The following is a 25,954-nucleotide window of genomic DNA, read 5'->3' as shown; positions in this document are numbered from 1 at the left end:
CCCCCCAGTATGTGATATGTGCAATAAAAAAAAAATATTTGTACAATAATGACACAGATGTAAACATATGATCGGTTGCACTGGTTAAGTACATTTACAAATGCTTCTGCTTTTATCCACTACCCATAAACATGCTTGCCTGCTCAGAAATTCAGCTCCTTGGGACTTGTAAAATGCCAGAGATCATCTTAACATTTCATTACATTTTGATTCAACATTCAAGGGAGATTTTTCATTTCCCTACCTAATGGAAGGTCTAACCTAGTCCTCTTGATGTGAAATGCACATGGTACATGACAATAAGCAATAAAATGGGCTGCAGACTGGGCCCGTGTTCAAAATTAAACATCTCACAGATACATGGAGCTCTCTGTTCTGGCCTAATTCTCTGACAAAGCAGATACTGTCCTGACTGGCCTGGCCTGCCCCAGCAAGCTCAATATGCATGTCACTCTCCAGCCTTTCTAAGAAATGACTGAGCCTGTTCTTAAGTGTAAATCATGTTTGCTTGTAAGCTACCTGCCCTTTTTCTGGCCATTTTTTGTGAGTCTTCTCTTATGCTGTTCCAGAATCTGTAAACTGTGGATGAGGTGTGTTAGGGTGCGTTCCTGTCAGTTCCTGTTGCTATCTGTTCATGAGCCAGTTGTTCATGAATTTGTCTAATACTTGTTTGCACCTACTGCTACTGTCTACCTTCATAACTGTGACAGCAAGTTCCAGAATTTTAATACCCATTATATAAAAAGTACTTATTTTTATCTGTTCTGAACTTATCTTCTGCTGATTTCATTGAGTGCCATATCTGTTACCAAAGTCTGTTACCATATCTCAGACTTTGCTAATAACAGTTCTGTAGTTGTTGCTGATTGACCTCACTTTATGCATCACTTAATGATTTTGTAAGCCTCAACTTAAGCATTTTACTTCTCCTCTTCTGTGCCTCTCCAGTTACTTTATATCCTCTTTGAGCTTTAGAGACCAGAACTGCACACAGAGACGTGGTGAAGGCACATGACTGTGTAACATGGCAGAATTATGCCCTGTGCTGTATGGTTATACCTGTGCTGTTGGCTTGAGTTTTTCTGGCAGCTGCTGCTCACTGAGCTGCTGGTGTCAGAGGTGTCTCCAAAATCTCCTTCCTGAATTGTAACTGCTGGTACTGAGTATAAACATAGGTTAGTAGATTGTTACCCATATTTATCATGCATATAGTTAACACCATTAAAGCTTATCTGCTATCCGCTCTCTCTGGTTTGTGAGATCCTTCTCGCAAAAGTCTCTCCAAGAACTTAGTATTACCCCCACGCTTAGGGTGATCAACCCACAATGCTCTCCTATCTCCAGGCCGTTGATGAAGATGTTGAATGTGGCCTCTGTGGGCTCCACTACTGCCTCTTCTCTATCATGTGAAACGACCTTGAAGTCCTACTTGCTACTTCTTATCTTTTAAATAGTCTTCATTCCAGAAAAAGGTCTTTCCTAAACCTTGCAGTATTGTAGCTTTTTAAATAAAGTTTGATGTAGACCCTTATCAAAGGTGTTTTGAAATCCACATTTGCTTTATCTGCCCTCCCCTGTGTGCTACTACTAGTCTGGTAGAGTGGGATCCCTTTCAATGGAAGCTCTTGGTTTCTGCCTAGAAAGTTACAGACTGTTTTTATCCATGCATCAGCTTCTCTGTCACAGTTGCCCTTTTAGTGATGGTCATACACCTGTGTTTTCCCATCTGCATGCATTCAGGTGAATGCCATTTGGTCCTGGTAACATTAACAACCAACTTAAAAAAAAAAATCCCCTCCTGTAATCCTCAAACATTTTCTAACATTATTTCTTATTTAATAAAATCACTCTCAGTTGTGTGAGAGGAGAGGCTTATGTAAATGCTGTAAACCCTGTAAAACAGTTTTCTTTCTTCCATTAGGCAGTCTTGTCAGTGACTTGCAAACCCTCCTGCACTACTTCATCTTTTATGCACCAATTTATGCTGTAGTAGCAACTCATGTATGACAGACCTACTGTACTGAAATATATCATTGGGCAGTCCTCTTTCTTCTCAAGTCAGTGGTTATTCTGTCTGCTTAATGGCAATGTCAGTGTGAGACAACATAAAGTCTCTAAAATAAAAATTCAAGGAGAAGTCTTGTTTTGCTGATTTTAGCTTAGAAGGAAGTACCCCTGTGGGAAGCAGGTTGGGCTGTTCTTAGTTGTCATGCCCAAGACCTTTCTCACTCTGCTCCCCAGCCTGCACTGTAGTAGAATACCAAGCAGGGCCTTTGTTGCCTGTGTTGGGTAGTTCAGCTCCAAATCTCCGCGCTTCTTCACAGCACAGCACATTCTGACTTGAATTGGATGTAAGTTCCCAGCATTATTCTGGCTGTTCAAGCGATTGGGGCAGAGAATGAGAGTTGAAATATATTTTAACATCCCTTGCATGAGTGGAGCTGCCAGCTCCATCTAGTCTTCAGAAGAGTGCTGACCCAGTCTAAAGTTTTCTGAATGTTCCACTAAAAGAACAGTGGGGTTTTTTTCTTCCTTGTTTTGTTTGTTTGTTTGTGTATTTTCAGGAGCATGCCAGTTTTGTTGACCTGAGGGCTCCCAGCATGAATAAATCATATCATGGGGAACTTTGCTTAGAAAAAAGAAACCCAAGGGGATTCACCACTGCCGACCTGAAAGCTTACGAGGAGTCTGGGGCAACTGAAGGTGTCCTTCAAAGGCTGAAGTTTTAGTGCTAAATCAAATTTAAGTATATACTCATCTTACCTCCATTATATGCCCAGAAGTCATCAGGAGGCAGAACTGAGGACAGAAGTGCATCTCCCATTGCCATCTGGGCTGAAGTGGGGTCCAGAATGTGTTGGAGTTGAATTTGGTGCCTGCCCAGGAAGGCATCAAGGGACACAGATGATGCCACAAAGGCTACATTTCCATGCAACTGCAGTCTTGAAGGTTAGCCTGGGAAAGGGAGGCAGGACTGAAAGGCTGGGCACAGGATCACAGTGTTATTGCTGAGGCAGGGGTTTGTCCTCTGCCAGCTTGTGTTGTGAAGTGCCTGAGGCCCCCTTGGACCTTTCTCTCACCATAATCAGTGCTTTTTCTGCCTGCGAACAGTCCTTCAGATGTGTGAGTCAAACTGGAGATTGTCAAAACCCCTTTGATGACATAGCCTGTGCATGCATTAGGGGTGTTTGATCCAGACTGTAAGTGGATGGGAAGGGGGCGGGGGAAGTGGGTGGGCTGAGAAGCATTTGAGACATTTTGAAGAACAGTGTAGGTAATAAAGGGTTAATCTGTTTTTTTTTCCCGTTGGATGTCTGCATCCTTATGCCCAGTATACACTCTGCTTGTGCAGTGCCTTGGCAGAACAGCCCAGATCTGCTCCTGCCACAGTCAGCATTACCCCTTCCCACTGCCTTTACCTTTCAGCCCCCTTGAGCATCCCCCTTTTTTGAGCTTCACCACCGGAATCTTTTCCAAAGGTTGGTATGGCAGATTCAAGGCGGTTGGAGGCTCAGTTTCCATGGCAGCCAGGCTCCTCTGCTCCCAGACAGCAGCTGAGGAGGAGACAGGAGGGAGAGCAAGAGAAAGTCATTAAATGTGCCAATTAGTATGCAGGGCCAGGGCTGCCATAGCAGGCAATGCTTGCAAAGGCGGGCAATTGTAGGGGACCCGGGCTGCACAGTGAACCAGGAGAAGGTGGAGTTGCAGGCATTTGGCCACAGCAGGCAGGAGTTGAAGGGCAGCAAGGAGGGTACAGGGCACATACTCGCTGTCTTACAGATGAGATCTCCAGCATCACTGAGAACTTGCAAGCTAAATGCCCCAGAAATAGGGAAGCCCCTCATTTCTTCTTGGGCAGGAACAGGGGCAAAAATAATGCATTCTGAAATTTCTGCATTTGATAACCAGTCAGATATGGTGACATTCAGCTGGAGAACTGCAGAGAGGGGAAAGAGAACTTAACTCAGACAAAGATACGGCATTTGCTTTGCTGTCACTTAGCTTGTAGCACATGGCAGGACGTGACTTTTAGAGAAGATGCAGCCTGGAGACTAGGGTGCATCTCCGCAGGAACAGGCAACAGGGCTGTATTAGATACCATTTGTGGTGCTCAGCAACATGCTGCTCCCTCCCGCAAAGCGTCCAATTTCTGTTGGGCATAGTCTTTTCTTTTCGATTTCTTGGCCTAGTCTGTTTAGGGGGCTTTTAAGGTTTTTCTGTTCCTTTAAACTGTTACAAAATTTCGTGCTGGGTTGAGAATATTTCATTCAGAGTTGTATCTATTTTATGTAGCTGTTCTGAAGCCATAAATGTTTTGTGGTGTTTCAGAAAAAACAACGCAACATAACAGTTGGAGATTTTTAAAGGGATTAATTCTGTTGTGATATAGGCATGCTAAAATATTTCATCTCTGAAAAGAAAGCATTCTCGGTATCTTAATAGCTATCTTAATACTGGCGCTACTTCATGTTTTAATTTTCTTTTTAACAGCTGTTGATCACTTCCTCCCCTCATTTCATTTTCTGTGGGAGGAATCTATCTTGAGAGGTTTCAGAAGGATTTGCCTATTAATTAATAATTTTGTTGTTGCTCGATTTGTTTAGACTGTAAGGTAATCCACTCCCTTCCCAATATATGTTTCTTGCTTATGGTAAGTTTTAGTGCTTTATCTAGGATGCAGTTGTTTTAAGACACAGCTTATTGATCCTTTGTGAAGGTTTGTTTGTTTGTTTTTTTCCTGTGAATCTCTGTAATGCCTTCCCTCAGCACAGATCTTGAGTATCTGAGTTGTACGTGAAGCAGTTTTGGGCAGGGGAAGAATTCCTCCAGGAATTCCTCCTGGAAGTGATAATGGAAATAATTTAGGTGCAGGTGGTATTACATTGAGTTGCTCCTCATGCTCTGGCCAACCTCTCACCATGCCAAACTATGCAAGGCCTGCAACGCACTGGGAATCCCCTGGATGTTGGGCTGCCTCATACTCAAGGAAGTGCCACTGTCTGCAGGAAACTGGCCTGTATTCCCTTCCACCTCCTGGCCCTCCAGCGTCAGACACTGCTGTGATCTTCCTTAACAGACTTCTGGAGATGTTTGCTTCCCTTCCAAACCAACTTAGAGGATGCACAGTATCAAAAAACATGCTGTAAAATATGTGACCTAAGTTGAATATCAGTCACAGTTTATTTTTAATTATCTGAGTACATTTGCTTTTAAGTTTCCATTCAAACTGAAACTTTTGGGAGCATCTGGCTATTTTGTTTTGCTGGAGAACACCAACATTTTTCAATTCATAATTTCCCATTCAGATCTGTTCCAAATATTTGATTTTGTGAAAATGTTCAATACTTTTGCCTGATACAAAATGAAAATTGTTTCAAAACATCAATAATTCTCACAAAAAATCAAACTTTTCTCTTTTTAACTACTGTGGTTTTGTGGAATAGACTAATAAGGCGACTGTAAGTAGCCTAGGGGGAAGTTCGTGTAAATCAGTTTGGATTTCTTGGGAAAGAGAGATTTAAGGGGAAACTTTCTCAGTCCAGAAGAAGAAAAAGGTAGACTTTTCTGCTGTCTTGTGGAGTCGAATTCTGTTTATCCCATTCCCACACTTTGCTGCTTCTGATACTTCTGATTCACAGTGTATTAACACAATAGTAAAAAGTTATTGTGATTCTTCTATCAGTCAGTCCTTAGATTAAATACAACTATCTCTTACTTTACAGAGTAGTATTCTTTGTATTGAAAATTGAAAAGAACAAAAAGGATCAGGGCTCAGTTCTACGTGGACTGCTTCTGAGTACTCTTGCACAGTATAAATATATTATCAATTTCTTGAGGATGGTAGAATAAGTTTGGATTCTAGAACCTGCATCCCAGCTCATGCTTACAGATGCAGTTCTATCTTTCATCTAAGTTGCTACATGTTTCTCTTTCTTTGCATGCGCAATACCTATTATTCTCATAATTAATGTTAACGGTAGTATTTTATAGTGTTAACATCAAATATTAAATATCTTTAAATATCAACAGTCTTGAAAAAATTAATTATAAGTTTTTTTCCATTATAGTATTGTGTTAAAATTAACTATTCTGGAGATGCATTTGTGGCAAATACGTTGTAGTGATTGGCATCCATCCTAGTGCTAATAATCAGGAGAAAGTGTATGGTATGTCTTCCCTAGCCCTCTGGCTGAGAACATCATGAGCAACTTGCATGGCATGGCCTTGGCATGACCCCATAGAGGTGAATTTCACTCTTAGTGCTAAAGCATGACCACAGAATATAAGCCTGGGACAGAATATATAAATATATTTACAGGTGCTGAACTTGCCAGTTGTGCATTTCAACTTAGGCTTCTCTGAGAACAAGTACATGGATGGTAATGATAAGGGATCATTGGCTTGGTGTTAGACATTACAGAAGAAGTTCTTGGTACAAATGCAGAATAACTGAAAGCTGTCCTTCTGCTGCAAGTCAGAATGCAAATGCATTAAATCTTTTGGAGGGAATAACTCCCTGTGGTGGCAGACATAATCCCAAGAGCCCTAGATATGTGAGGTTACTCTGTGTGGTGTGGTTCTTACCCCAGACCTCTGCCTGAGTTTCACTTAGGGAGAGCCCAGAGACTTGCTTTGAGAAACTTTGCTCCCTGACTCAGGGGAAAGCTGTATTTCTGGTGGTGACAGCTGAAAACTGCAGTTTCATCAGGGCTTCCTGACAGCCACTCACAACCTATGAAATCTTCCAGGAGTCAGTGGAAGTTGCCTGTCTCTTGTCAGTAAGGGCCTGTGGGGTCTTGCAGGGCAGTAGAAGGCTGTCTGTTCTCTTTGAGAAGGTACCAGTTCTGCCTTACTTTCTTATTCCCTACCCCTCTCTCATGACAGCAAAACAAATGAGCCAGGAAGGACACTGCAATTTTTGTGCCTATACGCTGGAGGGATGAAATTATATTTATTATTCTTATTCTGAATATTGTGTTATTTTCAGCAGTGTTGATTCTGAATATTACATTCCTTTCACTAAAGCAGGAAAGGGTTGAGGCTTCTCATAACTTGGCACTATTTTGACCATAGGTTGCCTTATGTAGGAGGCTGTTAATATGGCTGTGTATTTACCTAAATAACAAAAAGGGTTATGCAAAATTAGTTCTGGTCTACCCAGTCTTCATTCCATCCACAGGGGAATTTAATTGCCCAAAGAGCGTTTGGTAGGGCATAGTGCTCACTGATGGCTGCTTGTGTGCGTGCTTATTGGTGACGCTTTGCAATAGATAGAAGGCTGACTGGTCATCCATTCCTTCATGCCCTGGTCTATGGTTGTGAACATTTTGCTTTTTTCCCAGCTCCTGCTCACCCTCTGTGCTCCTTACACCCTGCACTCTCTTTTTCTGTTGGTATTCATCTTGATTCCGTTCCTCATTCCCCAGGGCTAAGCTGTTAGGTTGTTTCTTCATTTAGTAGCTGCTTCTTCATTAAAGTGCTCCTGCTGAGCGTAAAGAGGCCCTGATTTGAGTAAGTGCCCATCGTGCAGAGTAAGTCATATTAGGTTTGTTTAACAGGGGAAGTTCTCCTCTGGATTCTCTAGAGCTAAGACAGTCTTGGAGTCAATAACTTCCTTCTGCTGTTACTGTGTCAGGCCTGTCAGAGGAGGTCATTGACACTGGGATGCTGTCTTACCTTAAAGAGTAAGAAGGCAAATTGAGTTTTGTTCAGGAATTTTCAGACTTTATTCCTGTCTGATAGAAACATGGTCTGTATAGGCTTACATCTGATACTTAATGTTATCTCTTCAAAACAGGTGAAGAACGTACATGTAGCGTTATTTTTGTGTTTCAAACGTCTACCTCCCACTTGACTATTGCCCTGGCTCAACAATTCTCACAGAAAATTCAAGCCACCTCTCACTTTCCAGCAAAGGTGTCATGCTGGCCATTCGTAACAATGAGATCCTAGTAAGACTTAAGTAGTCTTATCAAATACACTGCAGTGCATTTACTATCATGCTGTAAATATTATCCTTTGTACTAGATGCAAGGAATGCGTCAAAGTTAAATGGCGTACATTTTATGATGGAGACTTTGGGATTTTGCATTCATCCCGTTCCATTGCTACCTAGTTTGTCTTTCGCAGCTACAGAGCACCCAGTCACTCATACAGCGACAACTATGCAAAGAATTAAAAAGAATTGAAAAGCAAATTAAAACAGATCAAATACACAGCTCAGCAACTTGGAGGATATTAATTTAAAATGTCAGTATTCACCTGGAATTGCCATGCTAGCAAGGCCCCCTCCTTTGTCAGTGTTAGCTAGTCAGTGATAAACCAACTGATAAAATGAACATGAGATTTGTATAACTGTCATTTCAGATTTCTTGAAAAGCTGGTGCATTCATATAGACTGGGCTTTACACAATACAGAGGGTTTCCAAACTCAAAGTTGTTACGGTAGGAGGAAGATCCTTTCTTGAGAACTTAGTGGTGCATCTGTTTTTTGTTAACAGAAGGGTTTTAGCCAGCTCAATGACTGAACTGTCTTGAAGGGGAACTCCTGTCTGGCAGAGAGGAAAGGAAAACAAAAAGTGACTGCAGTCTAAGTATGGGTCAAGGCTAATGGGAACCACAGAACCAGCCCCTTCCTGTAGGCTACAGTGAACCATGAGATAAAAATATACTGATGGATGCAATGTCCAAGGGCATTTTCAATGGAAGTAACCAAAGGGGACAGGTTGCAGGGTTAGGTGAAGCTGACAGCCTGATACACAGAGGCAATAACAGAGTTGCCTGGCAAGAAAACAAAGACAACTATACACTAAGTCATGAAGCACATAACATTTTAATAAGAATATCATTGAGTACATTTGGTAATGCTCTGTGTGGATCATCCTAAACATGTCCAAAGAGTATTATAAAGTAGCATGACTTTAAAAGGAAATGCAGGCTTGATGGAATAATATTTCAAAAGTTTACATCTGAAGTAGATGAAAAACATGCTGAAGCAAAAAGACGTACAAACAGTATAAGGGCTTTAGTTACTCACTGTCATATAAAAAAGTCAAAGTGCAGCTAGTATGGCAAACCCATTTATAATTTTTTAGACATGGCTAGAAAGACTGTTGTTATTAGTGTGCGTGACATGTACTGCAAGGGTGTGTAGGACCCTCGAGTAGATCAAGATTGCATTGACCTAGGCTTTATACAAACATAGGTCCAGCCTAATTTAAAAATGACTTTTTCTGATACCAGATTTTTCACAGGGATTGCTTTGGAAGTCCTAGCCCAAAGTGTACCTGAATTGTCCAAATCACTGGGGCCATTGACAATCTCAGAAAAAAACCCCAAATTTGAAATATGTTGTCTTAACAATTTGAGACGTTAATTTCCCACTTCACTTTTTTTTTTTTTAACATTTCCAGGACCTCCTTGAATCTCTCGTATTTGGGAATGTTGCATATAAGATATATATCAAAGATCCTACAGTTGGCTTGCACTTCTAACAGCAGAAATCTCAAAAAATTTAATTCCTGTCTTAACTACTTTGGGGTAAAATTACAGCCTTTTTTTTTTTAAAAAAAATGGGTGCCTAACCTTTGAGATCTTAGTTGTACTGCAGATCCTACTTTTACTTGAGCAGTGAAACTAAAATTACATTTATGCATTGATTTTGAATTAATTATAGTATTACAGAAGTGCAGCAAGCAGTGGCACTCAAGGTTTAATAGGATTCTTATTCATCCAGAGAGGAAAGTGGGTGTGCATGAGGAAGGAACCACCTCAGCTCTGCATGGTTACAGTAAGGAGTAGCTTCATCTAAGGAAGAGGTAGAAGATTTTCTAGTATGTTCCCTGAGAGCACTGCAAAACATGCAAGGGAAAAGCAGAGGGAGTAGGTGTAGTTATGAGTCTTTTTCCCACCCATTTTTTCTTCTTTGTCCACATCCAGTAGCTTTTGATGAATGATGTGCAGAGTACATAGCAAATGTGTGGTGTGGTATGGAAATCCATATGTTTTAAATCTTCAGAGAGCCCTTACCTAAAATGAAGCAATGCTGGTGCAGAGTCCAAAATACTTCCAAAGATCTCTGCAATCTTCCTCCATTCACCAGGAGCTAGTAGTGAGCTAGTTCAACAGACTTTATGTCAGAAAGCCAAATCTCCACCCTGTTCGCTTGCCATCAGGGAATAGAACCACCCAGGCAAATGCTTGCATGTCAGGGGATTATCTGACCTCACTTTAAAGGCAGAAGTGATGATGCTTCATCATCACAGGCAGAATTTACAGCTCAGTGTTGGTGTTAAACAAATGCAGTCATGTGACTATGAAGACCTGTTGTATATGCAATGCCTTATAATGTTTTCCAGATAGAAAATGACAGTATTGGGGGTAGAGACAGACACTGAAAAGAGTTAAGAAAAAAAACCAAACCCAAATAAAAAACCTAAACGCAAATCTGTGGTTCCAGGCCCTCTGCTGGTGTAAATTCTAACTTTACACTCGTGTAGAAATTAAGCCAAAAGCTATAAAAATATTTCATCACTGCTTGGGCTATGCTTTGGGTCTTGAGTCCAAGAACAACATTTTAAAGCATGGCTTGAGGAATAATTCAACACGTGAATTTGATAAGGATAATTTAGAATTTTGGAAGCTTCATAGGAATGATTATTTTTTGTTTCAGTAATAGGAGTTCCTGGTATTTTTAATGATTATATTGCGTGTTGTTAATGCTTGCCTCATTTCAGACCAAATGCCTGTTTCAGCTCTTAGCATGATATGACACGAGTGTGGAGTCAAAAACTAGAATTCGTAGAAAGAAAACAGAGAATGTTTTCTGTTCTATTTTAGCGAAACTTTTCTCTTGTGTTTTCCAGTTTATGTAAACAAATTATGAGCCAGAGAAAATAGGAATCAGAAAACATCATCAAGACTGCAGAAAAGCAGGAAAAGGACCTTGCCATTGCATTGTTTATTAGCATTGAACTGAGGACCGGTATAAGTTAGCCTCTCTCAGGTCCCTGCTAATGTGGCTCTCTGTCTGCATAGACTTAGATTAGCCTGTTGACACTGTCATTGTAGGCATCCCCAGTGCAGGCACTGAAGACAGATTAGGATTGTCATTGTGATCATATTCCTCCCTTGCTCTTTAGGCAAGCAGAGAGAAGCCTTCATATAAAAGAGCAATTGTTAATTCTCCAAACTAGTAAGATTACTGGTCTTCCTTTGAATTCATGAAACTTTGCTCTATCTTCTTGATAATTCTGGCTGGACAGAGTACATCTCTGAATGCTCTTCAGGCAGGCAGTAGTTGACAGATTTGATCTGACATGACTTACCCAGCATCATACAGGTAATCTGTGAACAGGCCAAAACTGACGTAAAATGGTTGATTATTTATTTCCCTTTCATACCGATGGTTCAAAACAAGCTCTTTCACATGTAAGAAAGATGTGGGAACTCAGTAGGTCTGCCCATACGCTTAGGATTTGTGAAACTAAAGACTACCCATTTTGTTGCCTCAAATATGTGTGGCAGTTTGTTAATCTCGATATTTGTAAACCATGTGATAAATTAACCACCTAGGGAAAGGGATAGGGGCTATCTTACCGAGTTCAAAGAATGGAAAATCCTGCATCTCCCATGTATTGTACATTATAGAAACGCTTTAGTGACTCACAAGGGAGAAGTAAAGCTTCAAACCAAGTTCTGCTGCTTCCATCTTCTCCTATGATGAAATTTGACATGACCAATAGAGCCTCACATGCTACAATAACCTACAATAAATTTGAAAAAATATGGGTTCCAGTAAAATAGATATGAGAAAGGGTTTGTAGACTTGCAACAAATAGATATTTCCTGGTGAACACAAACTGGCTTATGCAACATAACACTTGGCTTTCAGACTCTACCCTCAAGTAACTGCTACTTGATTGATATTGATTGTGCAGTTCAGCTAGCATTTCATCACATTGAACCTCAAACCCTCTATTTAAAAAGGCAAACGTAAAGTAGTATTTCAGCTATGGTTCAGACTTGTGGAAGCCAGTTTTGCAATGTGTCTTAAAGGTTATTTTTAAAATCTCCTTGGTCATGATAGCCCAGACTACTTAGGGTTGATAGAAAACTGAAATTTGATATTTTATAAACTGTTTGCTTTGAAAATCAGAAAGGGAGTATCTGTAGTTCATTAATATTGCATCGCAAAATTTTTTTTGCTTTGATTTGGATGGGTTAGATGATCATCCCAGAGCCCGTGGGCATTTTAACATTAGTTGTTCCAGCTGTTTGTCTGCTTGCTGCTGATACCTCTCTTCATTCACTGATATGACCAGCAGATAATCAGGTGTGGTAACCGTGGTAGAGTACAAGTGATATAGTGATGATATTTTGTAAAGCAAAACACAGGACTTCACATGACCTCGATATTCTGAGTTGCAAATCATGCTGCTGGAGTGATCAGTAATTGCATGCTGTGGCGTAACTTGATCTAGCAAATTAGGAGAGTACAAGGTGGTGTTGAAAGGAGGGGCCATCTAGTTCAACATGCCAAGTCTTCTCTGGCTTAAAGTAATCTTGTCTCCTTGATTTTTTACAAAGGTCCTGAATTCCCACCCTCAGAAATTAATCTGGATAGCCACTGAAGTAATTGAAAAACACTATTCAAGTTGTCTTTCCCTTCGATGTACCACAGAATGCCTTCCTTTCTGTTCACTTAGGTTATCATTTATTGTTTATTTTAAGGTAAAATAAATAATATTTTAATGGAATAGACTTATTCATTCATACACGTTTCATCTTGGGACACTAGAGAGCTGTAATCTGTTTTCGGTGCTGTAGATTCCCACTCAGTTGAATTCTGTTGCGTCTCTCTAATAGGGGACATTTCTTTTAATCAGAGATGTGAATCATGTTACGTTTTTCATAGCACTTATCTGATCTTATCTCCAGGGCACTTCCTCTTCCTTTCTTGAAAGAGTAAGTGTTCTGTAATGAAGTAACTACTGCGGTTTATTAATTATCCTGCATATTTAGGTGACCCAATATGATATTGTGTTGTGTAAAACACAATACATAAAATTTCTGTATCCTTTCAACTTAGCATTTGAAAAGGTCTTTTGGAAGATGCTGAATTGTAAGATCTATTAGGTCATTCACTTGTTTGTTATAAATCTGCTGTCTACAAATTTCGTTTATTATCTTCTGGTTGTTGCGTTATATGAAATTCTGAGTAGTCGGTCTTTTTTTCCGTCTTGTCCATGCTACTCATGGTTTCGTAGAAACTAGTAAGAATACTTCTTGATCCAGCAACGTGAAGTTGACACATGATATTGTACTGATATTGGACAACTTAAGAGAGAATTTACAGAAAGAACATTTAATAAATGTTGTTCTGGACATTGTTTCATGACAAGACCAGTGATAGGATTAATCAGCTGTTGGCTAATAATCTGCCTTATTTCATAATTCAGTAACCTTATGTCCTGAAGTGGTGTGGCTTGTTAAGACTTTGGAAACAATATATTGCTTTTCTGCAAGTGGACGTGGCAGAACCAGTGATATTTTAAGGGGAGATATTGACTTTGTCTGCAAGGCCAGGGCATGGAAGAAATGAAAATAACGATTGTTGATTTTTTTCTTGTGCTGAGAGAAACGTTTGCCAGTACATTATGAGAGGGAAAGAGCAGATGTTCAGGAAGAGAGGAGAGGTTTTCAATTTTAGCAATAAGAGATGATAATTTTTGTAGAGAATATTTCTTTGCAGTTATATCATCCTGAGATGGGGAAACAAGTCAGAAGACCAAAACATTAATAGCAAAATTGCTCTGAAATGTTGTAATCCTGCAAGTATACAGTATGCTTTTTTAGGAGGGTGTGAACAAATTAATCAAAAGGTATAACTTGGTTCCAGTTTGACAAACTAAGATCCTATTGTGTTAAAGAGACTGAGAATAATACTTGTCACCTGACAGTTAATTTAAGCAAATGCTGAACTGTGTTGCATCTTTCAAGAATACCACCCTGAATGGCAAAAGGTCTGAGAGATCAGCAGGGCTTTGGAAATTCAAGCCAAACAGGGCACTGGACAGGGTCAGGACTGAAATCCTTGGACTAGTCATTCAGGTTCATTGGGCTCACAGACTAAACGATTACTTCTATCCTGTTGGCAGAAAAAAGCATCACTAGTCTTTACAGAATATACAAAGCGCTGTGACACATTACTGCAATGTCACTCTGTGGGAATCGTGGGAACCTGGGAACACTGAACGTAAATGAGGAAGTCTGTTTTCCAAGGCTATGCAATTGGTTGCTGTGGTTTGTATTGCATGAATTCAGAATAATCAACTACCTAAAGCCAGAAATAGAAAAAAAAAAAAAAAATTGGGAAAGGGTTATATAATAGACTGCCTGCAAAAGCTAGGGGTTGGATTTGACATCCTCTCCAGGAGTGGTGGAGCCTCTCCAAATGCACCCAGCAGCATTTAGCAGAAAGAGACACTGCTCCGTTTTCCAGCTAGACCCTGATCTGTCCTTTGGTCAGCCCCTGCAGCACACTATGGCATGGTCCTGGAGCCCCAAAGCCCTCTGTTGTACCCTCAGCACCACAGACCCCATTGCTGCTACTGCAAGTCCAGATTGCAGCTGACATGCATTGCAAAACTGCCAATCCATTTAGCCCTCCCTCTTCATGGTAGAAATGAGTAAGGCATAAACCTAGTGGTCATCTTATCAATATTATTTCTTGTACCTTTCCAGGCCCCTGGCTCGCGTCTTATCTACACAGTACCACATACAACCAGTTTCTTCCGTATCTCTCTCTGTAGGTTGGTTTCTCCTGCCTTCACCCACAGCATCTTGTTCCCAGCAGGAGCACAAGGCTTCATTTGATTTGCTCATTCTTTGTAAGATCATATCCATTTGCTCACAAACATCAGGCAGCAGGGCTTTGGGCTCCCATAGCAGTTGGGCAGTAGAACTTGAAACAGTGACCAGGGCAGGGTATCGACAGACACATTTTAGTTTGATGACAGTCAGCTGAGGGCTGTTCTCTGTAGCAGTAATATTAATGTGCAAGAAGGCTGAGTTTGCAGTGGATGGATGGATGGAAGGATGGATGGATGGATGGATGGATGGATGGATGGATGGATGTGTGCAGACCCTTGGGCAACAAAAATCAGCTTCCACAGAATTCCATATTACAGGCCTGCTTTCCTTCTAAAAAAATGACATTTCTGCAATTTTGACACTTCACAATTTTGTAGTGCCAGTGAACAAACTTCAGCAAATTCTGGAATTAGATGCCCTGCTTCAAGGCTAAGACTTGGTGCTTCTGCAGCAATCCATGAAGCTTGACATTTGCAAATAGATGAGAGCAGTGTGCAGGGTCAGCTTATCTGGAACCTTTCAAAGTGCTAAATTCATTTGAAAGATGAGTGCTGAAAGAGGTGACAAGTGGAATGACAATGTATTGTTGAAAGTGTGACATTTCATATGTGGAACAGTGTGGCCGTTTCCCCTTGGAAGTGCTTCTTTGGAGAACATACTTGAGTGTTCTAGTATAGCAATCTCCTCCTTGTGGATAGTATGCATATTGCAGAAGACAATTCACTGGGCTTTCTGGTTTAGATTTTAGCCCAATATTGCTAATAAAAGCAAATAGTGAATGTAACAGAAGGATATGGCTAGGCTAGGCAGTACTTGCTTTTGTAGACTGACATTTGGATGCAAGTACTTAAGACCCAGGAAGGATCTTAGAAGTGCAGATCTAAATAAAAATGAAACATTCCTAATGCAGCTGCTTTCAGATAAACATCAAGAAAATGTACCCTAATTTGTATCCATAAAAAGGTCGTTTTTGCAGCATTTTTACAGGTACAGTATGTATTTTAAAGTGGTAGCATATTAAGTTAAAACTGTAATGCTTTAAAACCTGTCATAACCTTAGTTAGACTGAATATTAAGGTGTTACAATATTTACCTGCAACTGTAGTCTGCTTAGTACACAACCATTTTAAAATTATGTTTATCAAGCATCACTGCAATTACAGTGTGCATAGCAGGGACTTCATGAGTGCTTATGATATCCGAGAGCTGTGTAATACTCGTGTTTCTTCTTAAAGCATATGCAGAAGTCACCCGAAGCACTCAGCACTTTTGAAGTTTGTTCAGTGTAGTCATGTTTTCCTTTACTGGTCCTTAGGATTTCTGAGAGTTTGGCAACAACAGCAAAAGGGCACTCCACCTCTCTTCACTGCTATTATGAACTGTAGGTACTTGGACTCAACAGTCCAATAAAGATCCAAAGAACCTCACAACTGACAGGCAATTTGTTTCAGCCATCCTGCAAAGTGTTCCAGGCTTCAATTCAAGAAAGCTCTCATTTTAAACATACACCTAACATAGCCCTTAATGCTTTTCTGAGCTGAGTGGGTGTTGACTCAGTAACCACGCATCATTTATAGAGAAGGAAATGTGCGTTTAGCAAAAGTATGTTTGGCCAGGCCCTGACCTGTGCTTTTGATGTGGCTGACCTGAAATCTGAGTTGAAACTGAAATCACACTTGGACTTGGGGTAGATGCCCAGCCTGCCAGAGGTGATGCTGCGTTGCACAGATATTCTGTCTTCATTGCAATGCCATCTGTCAAGAAGACCAACCTTTATAAGAAGTTTATTGATACTTTGCAAGGCATTAAATATTATCTTCACAAACATGCTGAGGCGTTGGAAATAACTTTGGCTAAAATTGATATTCTCAATGACAGAGATAGAGATACCGCAGGACTTCTCAGTCCTGGGCAAATACTCTGCTCAGTGGAGTCTTCTGCCCTCAGGGACAGAAATGGACACAGCTCCAGGCAAGTTTGTGTGCAAAGAAGAACAAAGATCCCTGTGGCTTGCACTTATCTGTAAATTGAATTCTGCATGTCAATACTTCTGAGTCAGTCTTGCTATGACTGCGAAGAGAGACGGCTAGTGATGTTACAGATCAGTTCATTGCAGAGGCATCGTTTGGTGGCTGTTTATCACCATCACTCTAGAGGTGTGTCATTCATTTTACTGATTGACATTGGAAATTCAGCATAGAGTCCTACCGCAAATACATTGTGGTTCTGTAGAAGGGAACCATGGGAAAAGAAGATTTGGAGAATGCTTTTTCTTTTTTTTTTTTTTTAATTGTTTTTTCAAATTCTCTTGATGTAAGATGTGACAAATAAGAAAAAACAGAGACATATTTTATTGTTTATAGCTTTCATTAATTTTTAAGGATCGAGTCAAAGAAATTGCTGAAAAGAACCAGTAGCAGAGGCTATATGATGAACAGATCTAAGAGCCATTTTAATATTTGATGAGACCAAAAGCTTCTTATCACTAACCATCTTTTAATGGCACTTGCCCTCTGTCTGGGTGTATGTGGCTGCATGTTTCTAAGGGACTAACTTTTCTGACTTTCTAATGAAAATGCCTCTTAAGATGGGGTAAAAGTAGGGATTGGGAACTGTTTGGTTGTTGTGTCAGTTTAGGTAATGATAAAGTGAGAAACTGAAACTTTGTTTGCATCTGAGCATGTTGGTGTGTTACTTCAAGCTGTCCACATAGTGTCTTCTCAGTTGAAGATTATTAAAAATACTGATGCGCAGAGCCTTACAGCCAGTCTTCTTGCCAAAGGGGTAAACAGCAACACAGAGATAAATGGGCTAAATTGAGCAAAGTGCTAAGAAACCCATTGTCTGTCAATGGAGTGCTCACATATATGTTTTTAAGTTAGGCAGAAAGCCGTAGGAATTGGGACTCCTTTTGAATGGCTCTGAAACCTGTGCACAGCAGCCTGGGTTGAGTCAGAAACAAATTCACAGTGTGGCCAGGAACTGAACTCAGGAGCACTGCCTTTCATTTGGCATCCTGACAAAATATATTCCTCCATCTCTCACATGATATGTCATGTAGGGAGAGGGGAAGAAGAGCCTACTAATAGACCAAGTCTGTGAAAACTACATCATGACTTTCTGGTATTATGGAATAGCTCTGTTTTTGGTATGCTGCGCTGATGCTGAATTACTGACAAATAGCTGGAAATAGATGTTCTGAGTGATTTAGAAATAATGTGCACCCTGATTGAACTTCAGCTGGGTTTTCCAGCATGAGAACAAGGAGAGCATTTCTTTATAACAACAAATTTTAAGTCCTACAAGGAGAAACCAGATTTTGAATTGACAGAATCTTGAAGGTGCAAATGTGGTTTCATAACTAAATACATTTTTCAAATGGGAAAATGAGAGGTAATAAAAAGTTAGACGTTCTTCAAAAAGGTTTTTTTTAAATTATTTTTAAAATTGCCCGGAAATATTTACAGTTGTCTTAGTGCAGAACTAATCAGAATATCTCTACATCTCTACCACAGTATCTCATCAGTTACACTATTTTAAAAGTACTTGGAAGGATTTCTTTGTTGATGTGATTGTGTCAGAATGGGACATACCAGGAACAATAAATTTTTAGAAACTGGAAATAAGAGATTGTTTTTAGAAACCTAATTTTAGGGAAGTATAGCATTTTGGGGAGAACGAAAAATGTTCTAAGAGACTTTCAGAAAGGCATTCATTCAGTGAAAGTTCCCATTCCATATCAGTTGATTTGGGATAGGTCTCCATATCTTAGAAGTTTTTTAGTATCACAAGACTATACTCAGAGGACCAAATTTGTTTTTAAAGCTGTGTAGGACTGGGTGGAACAAAGTGGAACAATTATCAATATAATTTGATGCATTAACTTCGGAAATTAGCAGCAGAAACAGCAATGGTTTAATTGACTCAAAATTAAGATGTTAAATTGTACAGATCCTGATCCTAGGGTGTCATGCAGTCAGATCATGATATTTTCGTGGATTTCAGTTGATAGCACTGAGTTTCTAGGAGAATCATCAGTGTGGATTTCATTTCATTAATCTTTTGTAGTTTCCTGGCTGTTAAAACGGAGGGTAAAACTGGCCTAATTTGAAGTCGGTTGGTAGGTTAAGTTAATTAATAATTTTATAGAGCTTCCTGTTCCTTGAGTAGGGTGTGCCAAGTAAATGTTAAAGATTAATTTGCACTTCAGAAACAATATCTTTGGAGATTCTGTTGAGAAAATGATTGAGTTAATGGTTGTTGCTGGGGGCAGAGGAGTTTGGAATATATGTATCTCTAATTCTTAAAAACTCCTCAATGTGAATGGTATCAGATGGAAAAAAAAAGAAACCATGGATTCTCCATGTTAACATCTTGGTACTTTACATTGTGTGAATCTGCAGGAATTATTTCTGACACTTTCTTTTGTTTTTCTCAGGTTGGGGGTCACACCATGCTGCCCATTCGTTGGATGCCTCCAGAGAGTATCATGTACAGGAAGTTCACCACAGAAAGTGATGTCTGGAGCCTGGGGGTTGTACTGTGGGAAATCTTTACCTATGGCAAACAGCCGTGGTATCAGCTCTCAAACAATGAGGTGTGTATAATACATACTCAAACTGTACCGGAAAGTCTGGCACATTAACTGTTGGTATAACTTCTCTGGAGAATTTCTTCCTTCTCACCCTTTTCTTCCTAGGGTGGATGAAAGTTATCCAAGCAGATTTATAATAGTTTGAATGTAGTTTTTTACTTTGAGTAGGAAGAAGTCTGCTTTGGGGTTGAGAAACACCATGAGGCAATGAAAAGTAGCTTAGCTATCTTTTGAGCAGGCTTTGGGTGATTTCAGTTCTGTATCGTACATGTCATTGTTGCAGAGTGGTTATCCAAAATCACTCATGAATAGATTGAAGGAATCTGAACATCTCTTCATCTCCAGGCAATAACAAGTAACCCCCTTCAGAGAATAGCCACAGTGAAGCTCATAAGTTTAAGAAGGGAGGGAGGCAGAGGCACTGATGCCCTCGTGAGCAGACGGAAAACTTAGCCTCCTTCTGAGATGGAGTGAGATTGATAGATGAATAGAGAGCGGAGGTGTGGGATCACTTCCTGGCCGTCATTCCCTCATGAGTGGAAGGGGCAGTGTGGGTGAACTTAACATTGCTTAAGTTATTGTTCCTTGACAGCTTATATGACAGTGATTTTTCCACATTGCATCCTGCTGCTCATGCGTAATTATGTAGAAACACAGCCCTTGACAGAGTTGCCTGGGTAACTGTCAGCAGTGAGGCAATTAGCAGTTAACTCTTCTCTGGATGACCCCCCACATAGTTGACAGAGTTATGCTGATCCTTTCGTTTTGGTTTCTTGTAGGTGATTGAGTGCATCACTCAGGGCCGAGTCCTGCAGCGACCTCGCACATGCCCCAAGGAAGTGTATGACTTGATGCTTGGCTGTTGGCAGCGGGAGCCTCACATGAGGCTCAACATCAAAGAAATCCATTCCCTTCTCCAGAACTTGGCCAAGGCATCTCCGGTCTACTTGGATATTTTAGGCTAAAGTCTAGCATTTCTTCTTATGGGCTGCGGGAATGAATGTGTTCAACTGCCGCTGAACTCCATTAAAATGTGTTCTTAACTCTGACAGCATTAATGACAAAGTTGCGGAGAAGCTTTCAAAGGGCAAGCAATGTGCACTTCTCCATCTGTAGACACAGTATTGACTTTTTAGACATCACTGAGACATATGTCCTCTCTCTCTTTCAGTTTCTTTCATTTTTTTCTTCTCTCCTCTCTTTCTAATCAATTTGGCTTCTGCATTATTGTAACTCTGCATAGACAAAGGCCTTAAAAACCTGATCTGTTATATCAGCGAACTCTTCAGTTTGCCCACCACAACTAACAATGCCTTGTTGTATTCATGCCTTTGATGTGGATGAAAAAAAGGGAAATACACATTTGACTCGAACTTCATGATTTCTGCTGTACAGCTACTGGGAGTTTCTGTGGATTCACCTCAATTTTTGTGCTTCAGCATGTGGTTGGAAAAAGAAGACTGATGTTCTCTACATGAAGCATATTCCTTGCAGAGATAAAGCCAGATGGAAAGAAGACAGTCTTGTGTGATACACTGTCTGGAGGAACTAGGGCATCAGATGGCATCCAACCCCACAAAAAACACTGAAATGATTTCATGGAAGGCAAGAGGGTGTTTAGCACTTTCCCTGAAGAGTCTTTCTGAGGACTAAAGAGACTGTTCAAGGAGGTGCTTTGCCAGCACCTTTCATTGCCGGATACACGTAAAGGGAAAAAGATGCTGCCTGCACTGCACACACTTACCTTACAAGACGATAAACTAAACACATGCCCTTATTTTGTCTTCTGGTAGGGTGTTGTCATGCCACTGGTATAATAATGTTCTCCGGATAGTCTTTTTTGATACAGGCTGAAGCTAGGCTTATTAATGTACAGTATTAATTTCAGGATCACATGTTGAAACTAAGGCTTTTGATAAGATAGGACAAGCTATAGATGCTGGGGCAGGCATATCTTATACTGTGCTTGTCGAGCAGTATATTCCTTCCTTCCTCAGTCCTTTTTCTTTTTTCTAAACCGTGCAAGCAAAACTGTGCATGGTCTTTGTCGATTAATGCCCTTTGTGAAGAAACTATCACTCATGTTGTAGTACACCCTAGTAGGCATAGCGAACTCATAACAATATAACTTATATTTCATTAGAAGGGGCTAATGGAGGACATTAGCCATGTTAAAATGCCTTTACAATGTTACAGAAACAATAGGCTGATATAACATGAATAATCTAATGTACAGAGATCACTGATTATGTTTGAGCCATGGCAGGGGATAAAGATCTCTAGAGAAAACAAATTACTCTGAGGTTATGGCTTACTATTCAGAGTGCAAAGACCTTGAGCTCAGCACCATGTTTGTATTGGTACTAGTGCTGTCATTACGAACATCCAGTCTTTCTTAAATAATTTATATTTGGTTGGATTGGCATTGTATGTGTACAACATTTGCATGGCCACTGTGTTGATGACAGCTGCATGGGGATACTTGTTATTTTTCAAACCAGAAGTCGGCAGTTTCAAATTTAGAGTTAGGATTATTTTTAATATGAATTCTTACAAATGAAAACCTACCTTACCTGTTCCTCAAGACTTTTGCCTCCCTCTGTGAGGGGGCGTTAACTGCAAAAAAGTGATCTTTCTGTTTTCGCTTTTTGTTATTTCTTATTGATATGAGCCAGATCAAGGTAGTCCTTCATCTTCGTAATGGGGATATTTTATTTAATAAATTAAGCATTTTATTTTTGTAAGTGTTCCCATAGCACATTTAATATATAATTTGCTCGCATATATTATTTATTGAGGCACTTTAGGTTTTTCCTTCAGAAGCTTTTAGAGCTAGCTCATAAAGATTCTGAACATTTTCTGAAGAAAGCAGTTCACTGGACAGTGATGAAGTTTTACCCTTCTCAATGTCATTGAAAAGGCAGCATTACAAATAAACATGACAGTGTAACTATAAAGCCATACTCAGTATTTCTTTAATAAACCAGATGTTATTTCTTAACCACTGTTGAACTGGAAACACATGAAAAGCCAGAGGAAGATTCCTGCAAAATGGGCCTTAAGATTTTATCTAGACTGTCTTGGAAGTTCACATAGAAAGCTAGGTAAAGACTGAGCATCCAGTGAAACCCATTCTCTTGAGAATCTGAATGTTGTGTTTTAAAGGAATTTGAAATTTATTTTCAAAATAACAGTGGTGGAAAAGGAAGTTATCAGAGTCTGCTCTTACTGTGCAACGGGAGGAGGCTGCAGGTGGTGGAGGGGGTACTAGGTTTCTACCTGCTGTATTCTGTCTTAATTTCTTATAAGCTGAAGAAAAAGGCATCTGAGATGCTTCTTCTGTTGGAAACAGGCTCCAGCCTGAAAGTGAACAGGTGGGTTTTGCAAGAACTGAAAGAATGTATACCAAAAATAACCACAACCCCCTGAAAATGTACTTAGTGGCATCTCATTTTTCATTTACTAGTGAGACTAGTAGTGTCATTTCAAAGAATAAGTAGTGTTACAATGCATTGTGCAATAACATAGCAGTATGTTAAACTTCTAAAGGACCAAATGTTCTACAGAGCCACCCTTATGGATAACCTTGACCTATATCATTAATGTTCTTGATAGTGCATAAAATGTATAATCACAGTAGACTAGCTATAAACTGTAGCTATACATAGTTTGCATTTGTTCTTGGAAAGGTGGATAAGTGTAGCAGAATGAGCAAAGAAGAAGAAACATGTTCAAATCACAATGAAGGGTGAGTATATGTGCATATTCGTCATGCTTGCACTGTCACCTAAGTCGTGTACACTGAGTAAATATGACAATCAGGCTCGTTTAAAAAGTCTTTCTGGACTGTGCTATGAACTGATCATAAATATATATTATATATGTGTGTTTGTATGTGGCATATATATATATACACACATAGCATATACATGTATGCCTATGTCTGTTTTATTTAATTTATATATGTGCAGACATGCATGCACATTATGTATGGGCTGTGTGTATATGTATACATTTACATACACCTATGTTATTACAAATGATGATTAGAGTGCTATTAATAAATTGATAAAGTCTGCTGAGTAAACAAATTATTTTTTTTTCTTTTGATATTTCTTTTTCTGTTTTTAAGATTCAAGTTTTTAACTGGTGTGCAGCAGAGGCAGTGCTAGAGTGTCAGATATATAAGAACAAGCACTTTTTTTCCCCTAGATAATTGCATAAAAACATTTCTTCCTTTCCCATCTCACTTGTTGATTTCTGAGAAAGAAATGAACAGACGAACTTCCAAGCTCAGAAAGCAGAATTTGTTTTACTGTCATATCTGAGTTTGTACTGTTGTTGTTTTATTGTCCTAGATTAACAGTGCTGCTCCATTAGCATTTTATACTCATCCACAGTAACAAAATAATTCCAAGAATGAGCTGAACTATTTGAACTGCAGCACAACTAGTAGGACAATGAGAATGCTAAAATTCACAGTAATAATAGCATTTGCCACAGTCTGTCCTTCACTCTCAGTAGATCTTAAGAACTCGCAACTGGCCATGTAGGACAGATACTTGTAAAGCAACAGCGCCCCATGATGCATGATGGAGTGTGCCATTCTTAAGACTTCATTTTGATTTGTAAAAAATATACCTACATATTGTCTACACTTTAATAAGTACTGCCTACTTTTTCTTCCTTTTTCATCCTTTCTTGCTATTTATTTATCATCTTCCTTCTTTCTCTTTTCCTTTATTTCCTTTTCCCATTCTTTCTTTCTTTCTTTCTTTCTTCTTTTCTCTTCCTTTCTCTCTTCCTCTCTTCCTTTTTTTCCTGTACAACTCCCAACCTTTCTGAGAGATTGTTTTTGTTGTGGTTGATGTAGACTTTTACAAAACACTTTAAAAAGAAATTAAATAACCCAATAAAATGGTCAGGTCACTGGATGACTAAGGTACAATGCACATGTGTTAGAACAAGTCTGTGTCTGCGTTATTGCAGCCTGTAACTGAATTTCAAATACTTCTATACAATGTGAGGGAGGGGAGTGGAATGGGGCTGGGGAATTGATCAGGGTTTCTAATCAAAGATGAAGGTTTTGATAGCACAGGAAGTTGTATTTTCTTGTTGTGAGGGCTGGGATGCACCACTGCTGCTTTTAAACACGAGGTCCTTTAGAGCCTTAGTTAAAACACCTTGTTTGGGTGGGCAGGAGGGTGTGCTACATTCATCACAAATACGACGCAAAAAAAAAAAAAGTCTACATGTTGCAGGGAAAACACTGTGAATTTCACAATAGCAACCAAGTGACTATTTTGCCATCTTTAAAACATATGTCTCAGGAGAAGAAATGGGAAAAGATGGGTGTGTTATTTTACCGTCTATGCATTCTAGACCAGGTCTGTGGGGGTTTTTTGTTTGCTTGTAGAAGGTTCTGAGTGATGACCGTCTGGTATTTCATAAACACTGAATACTTTGGGCAAAGATAATAGAAGCTGCTAGTAGTGAGGCCTTTTGATTGGAATATGTGAGAAAACATAGGTCAAATGAATCTTTCAGGAGGACTATGTCTTGCAGCTTATATTTATCTTTCTGTAATTTAAAGAGAAGCAGCTAAGAATGTTTTATATACAAGTAATTTAATTCAACATTGATGTTTAATTGAATCACCAATAGAGAGAGAATCAATTATGAAATATTTGTCCCAGCCCTGCTCTCCTATACCTATACTTTATGTATATATATTTCTAGATATCACTCTCTTTGTCATTTATGATAAAGAGGAAGATATCTACATATAAATCTCTATATTGTCACCAAACTGTGACCTGGTGTGTAGAGCTATCTTTCTGCTTTCTTTTTATTTATTTTTTTTTATTTTTTTTTTTTAATTTTTTTTTTGATGTGATGTCTCCGTGGAAATATTTAGTGGTTCTTGTTTTGCAGTTTGTTATAACAAATCATAGCTTTAAAACTTTCATTGCATCTTGGCTGATTTCAAAGTGATGCCTAGGTATCAGTGTTAAAAGTTTTGTTTGTGAATCATGTGACCAGCTTCTCTCGACCTGACATGGAAAGTCCTGTATTACAGTGTATTTAATAAAAATGATGTCTTACAATAAACAATGTCATCCAAAAGAAAGATAAAATGATTACTTTAAAAAACATAAACATTTCATGAAGTGTTTTGTGCTATTTTCTTTTGTTTGAATGCCTTTGTTTACCTCCATTCTTTTTGAAAAAAATGAAACTAAGGAACAGTTTGGTATGCTTACAAACTTTACATGTTTGCACTAAGTTAAATAGGTTGCTAAACTCATAGTTGAATATAGATAGAGGAGACCCATAGTGACAGGGAAAAGGAATATCAAATCTGAATATGCTGACAAATGCTTTTTAAAATTTTTTTGTTTTCCAAATGAAGATCCTATTTGAGTGCCTGTTTGCTTAGGTAGCTGGCTTAGCAAATACTTGTTTATCATTTAGCACAAACTGGCC

General features: G+C 39.3%; 1 protein-coding gene across 3 annotated transcripts in view; it reads left to right on the top strand.

Moving 5' to 3' along the window:
* The window catches only part of NTRK2 (neurotrophic receptor tyrosine kinase 2), a 204,582-nt gene extending 178,986 nt beyond the window's left edge, over window positions 1-25,596 (top strand). For 2 of the 3 annotated variants that reach the window (XM_054053741.1, XM_054053742.1), the window contains 2 exons: window positions 19,313-19,471; window positions 20,248-25,596. In XM_054053741.1, the coding sequence (XP_053909716.1) occupies window positions 19,313-19,471; window positions 20,248-20,433 (345 nt within the window). In that variant the 3' untranslated portion in view covers window positions 20,434-25,596. The remainder of the gene's footprint in view (window positions 1-19,312; window positions 19,472-20,247) is intronic. The other variant, XM_009561637.2, reaches the window with a different exon arrangement.
* Window positions 25,597-25,954: the final 358 nt, after the last annotated feature.

The sequence above is a fragment of the Cuculus canorus genome, chromosome Z, assembly GCF_017976375.1.
Source record: "Cuculus canorus isolate bCucCan1 chromosome Z, bCucCan1.pri, whole genome shotgun sequence".
In the NCBI taxonomy this organism is placed as follows: Eukaryota; Metazoa; Chordata; class Aves; order Cuculiformes; family Cuculidae; genus Cuculus; species Cuculus canorus.
This window is presented reverse-complemented; position numbering and strand designations above follow the sequence as displayed.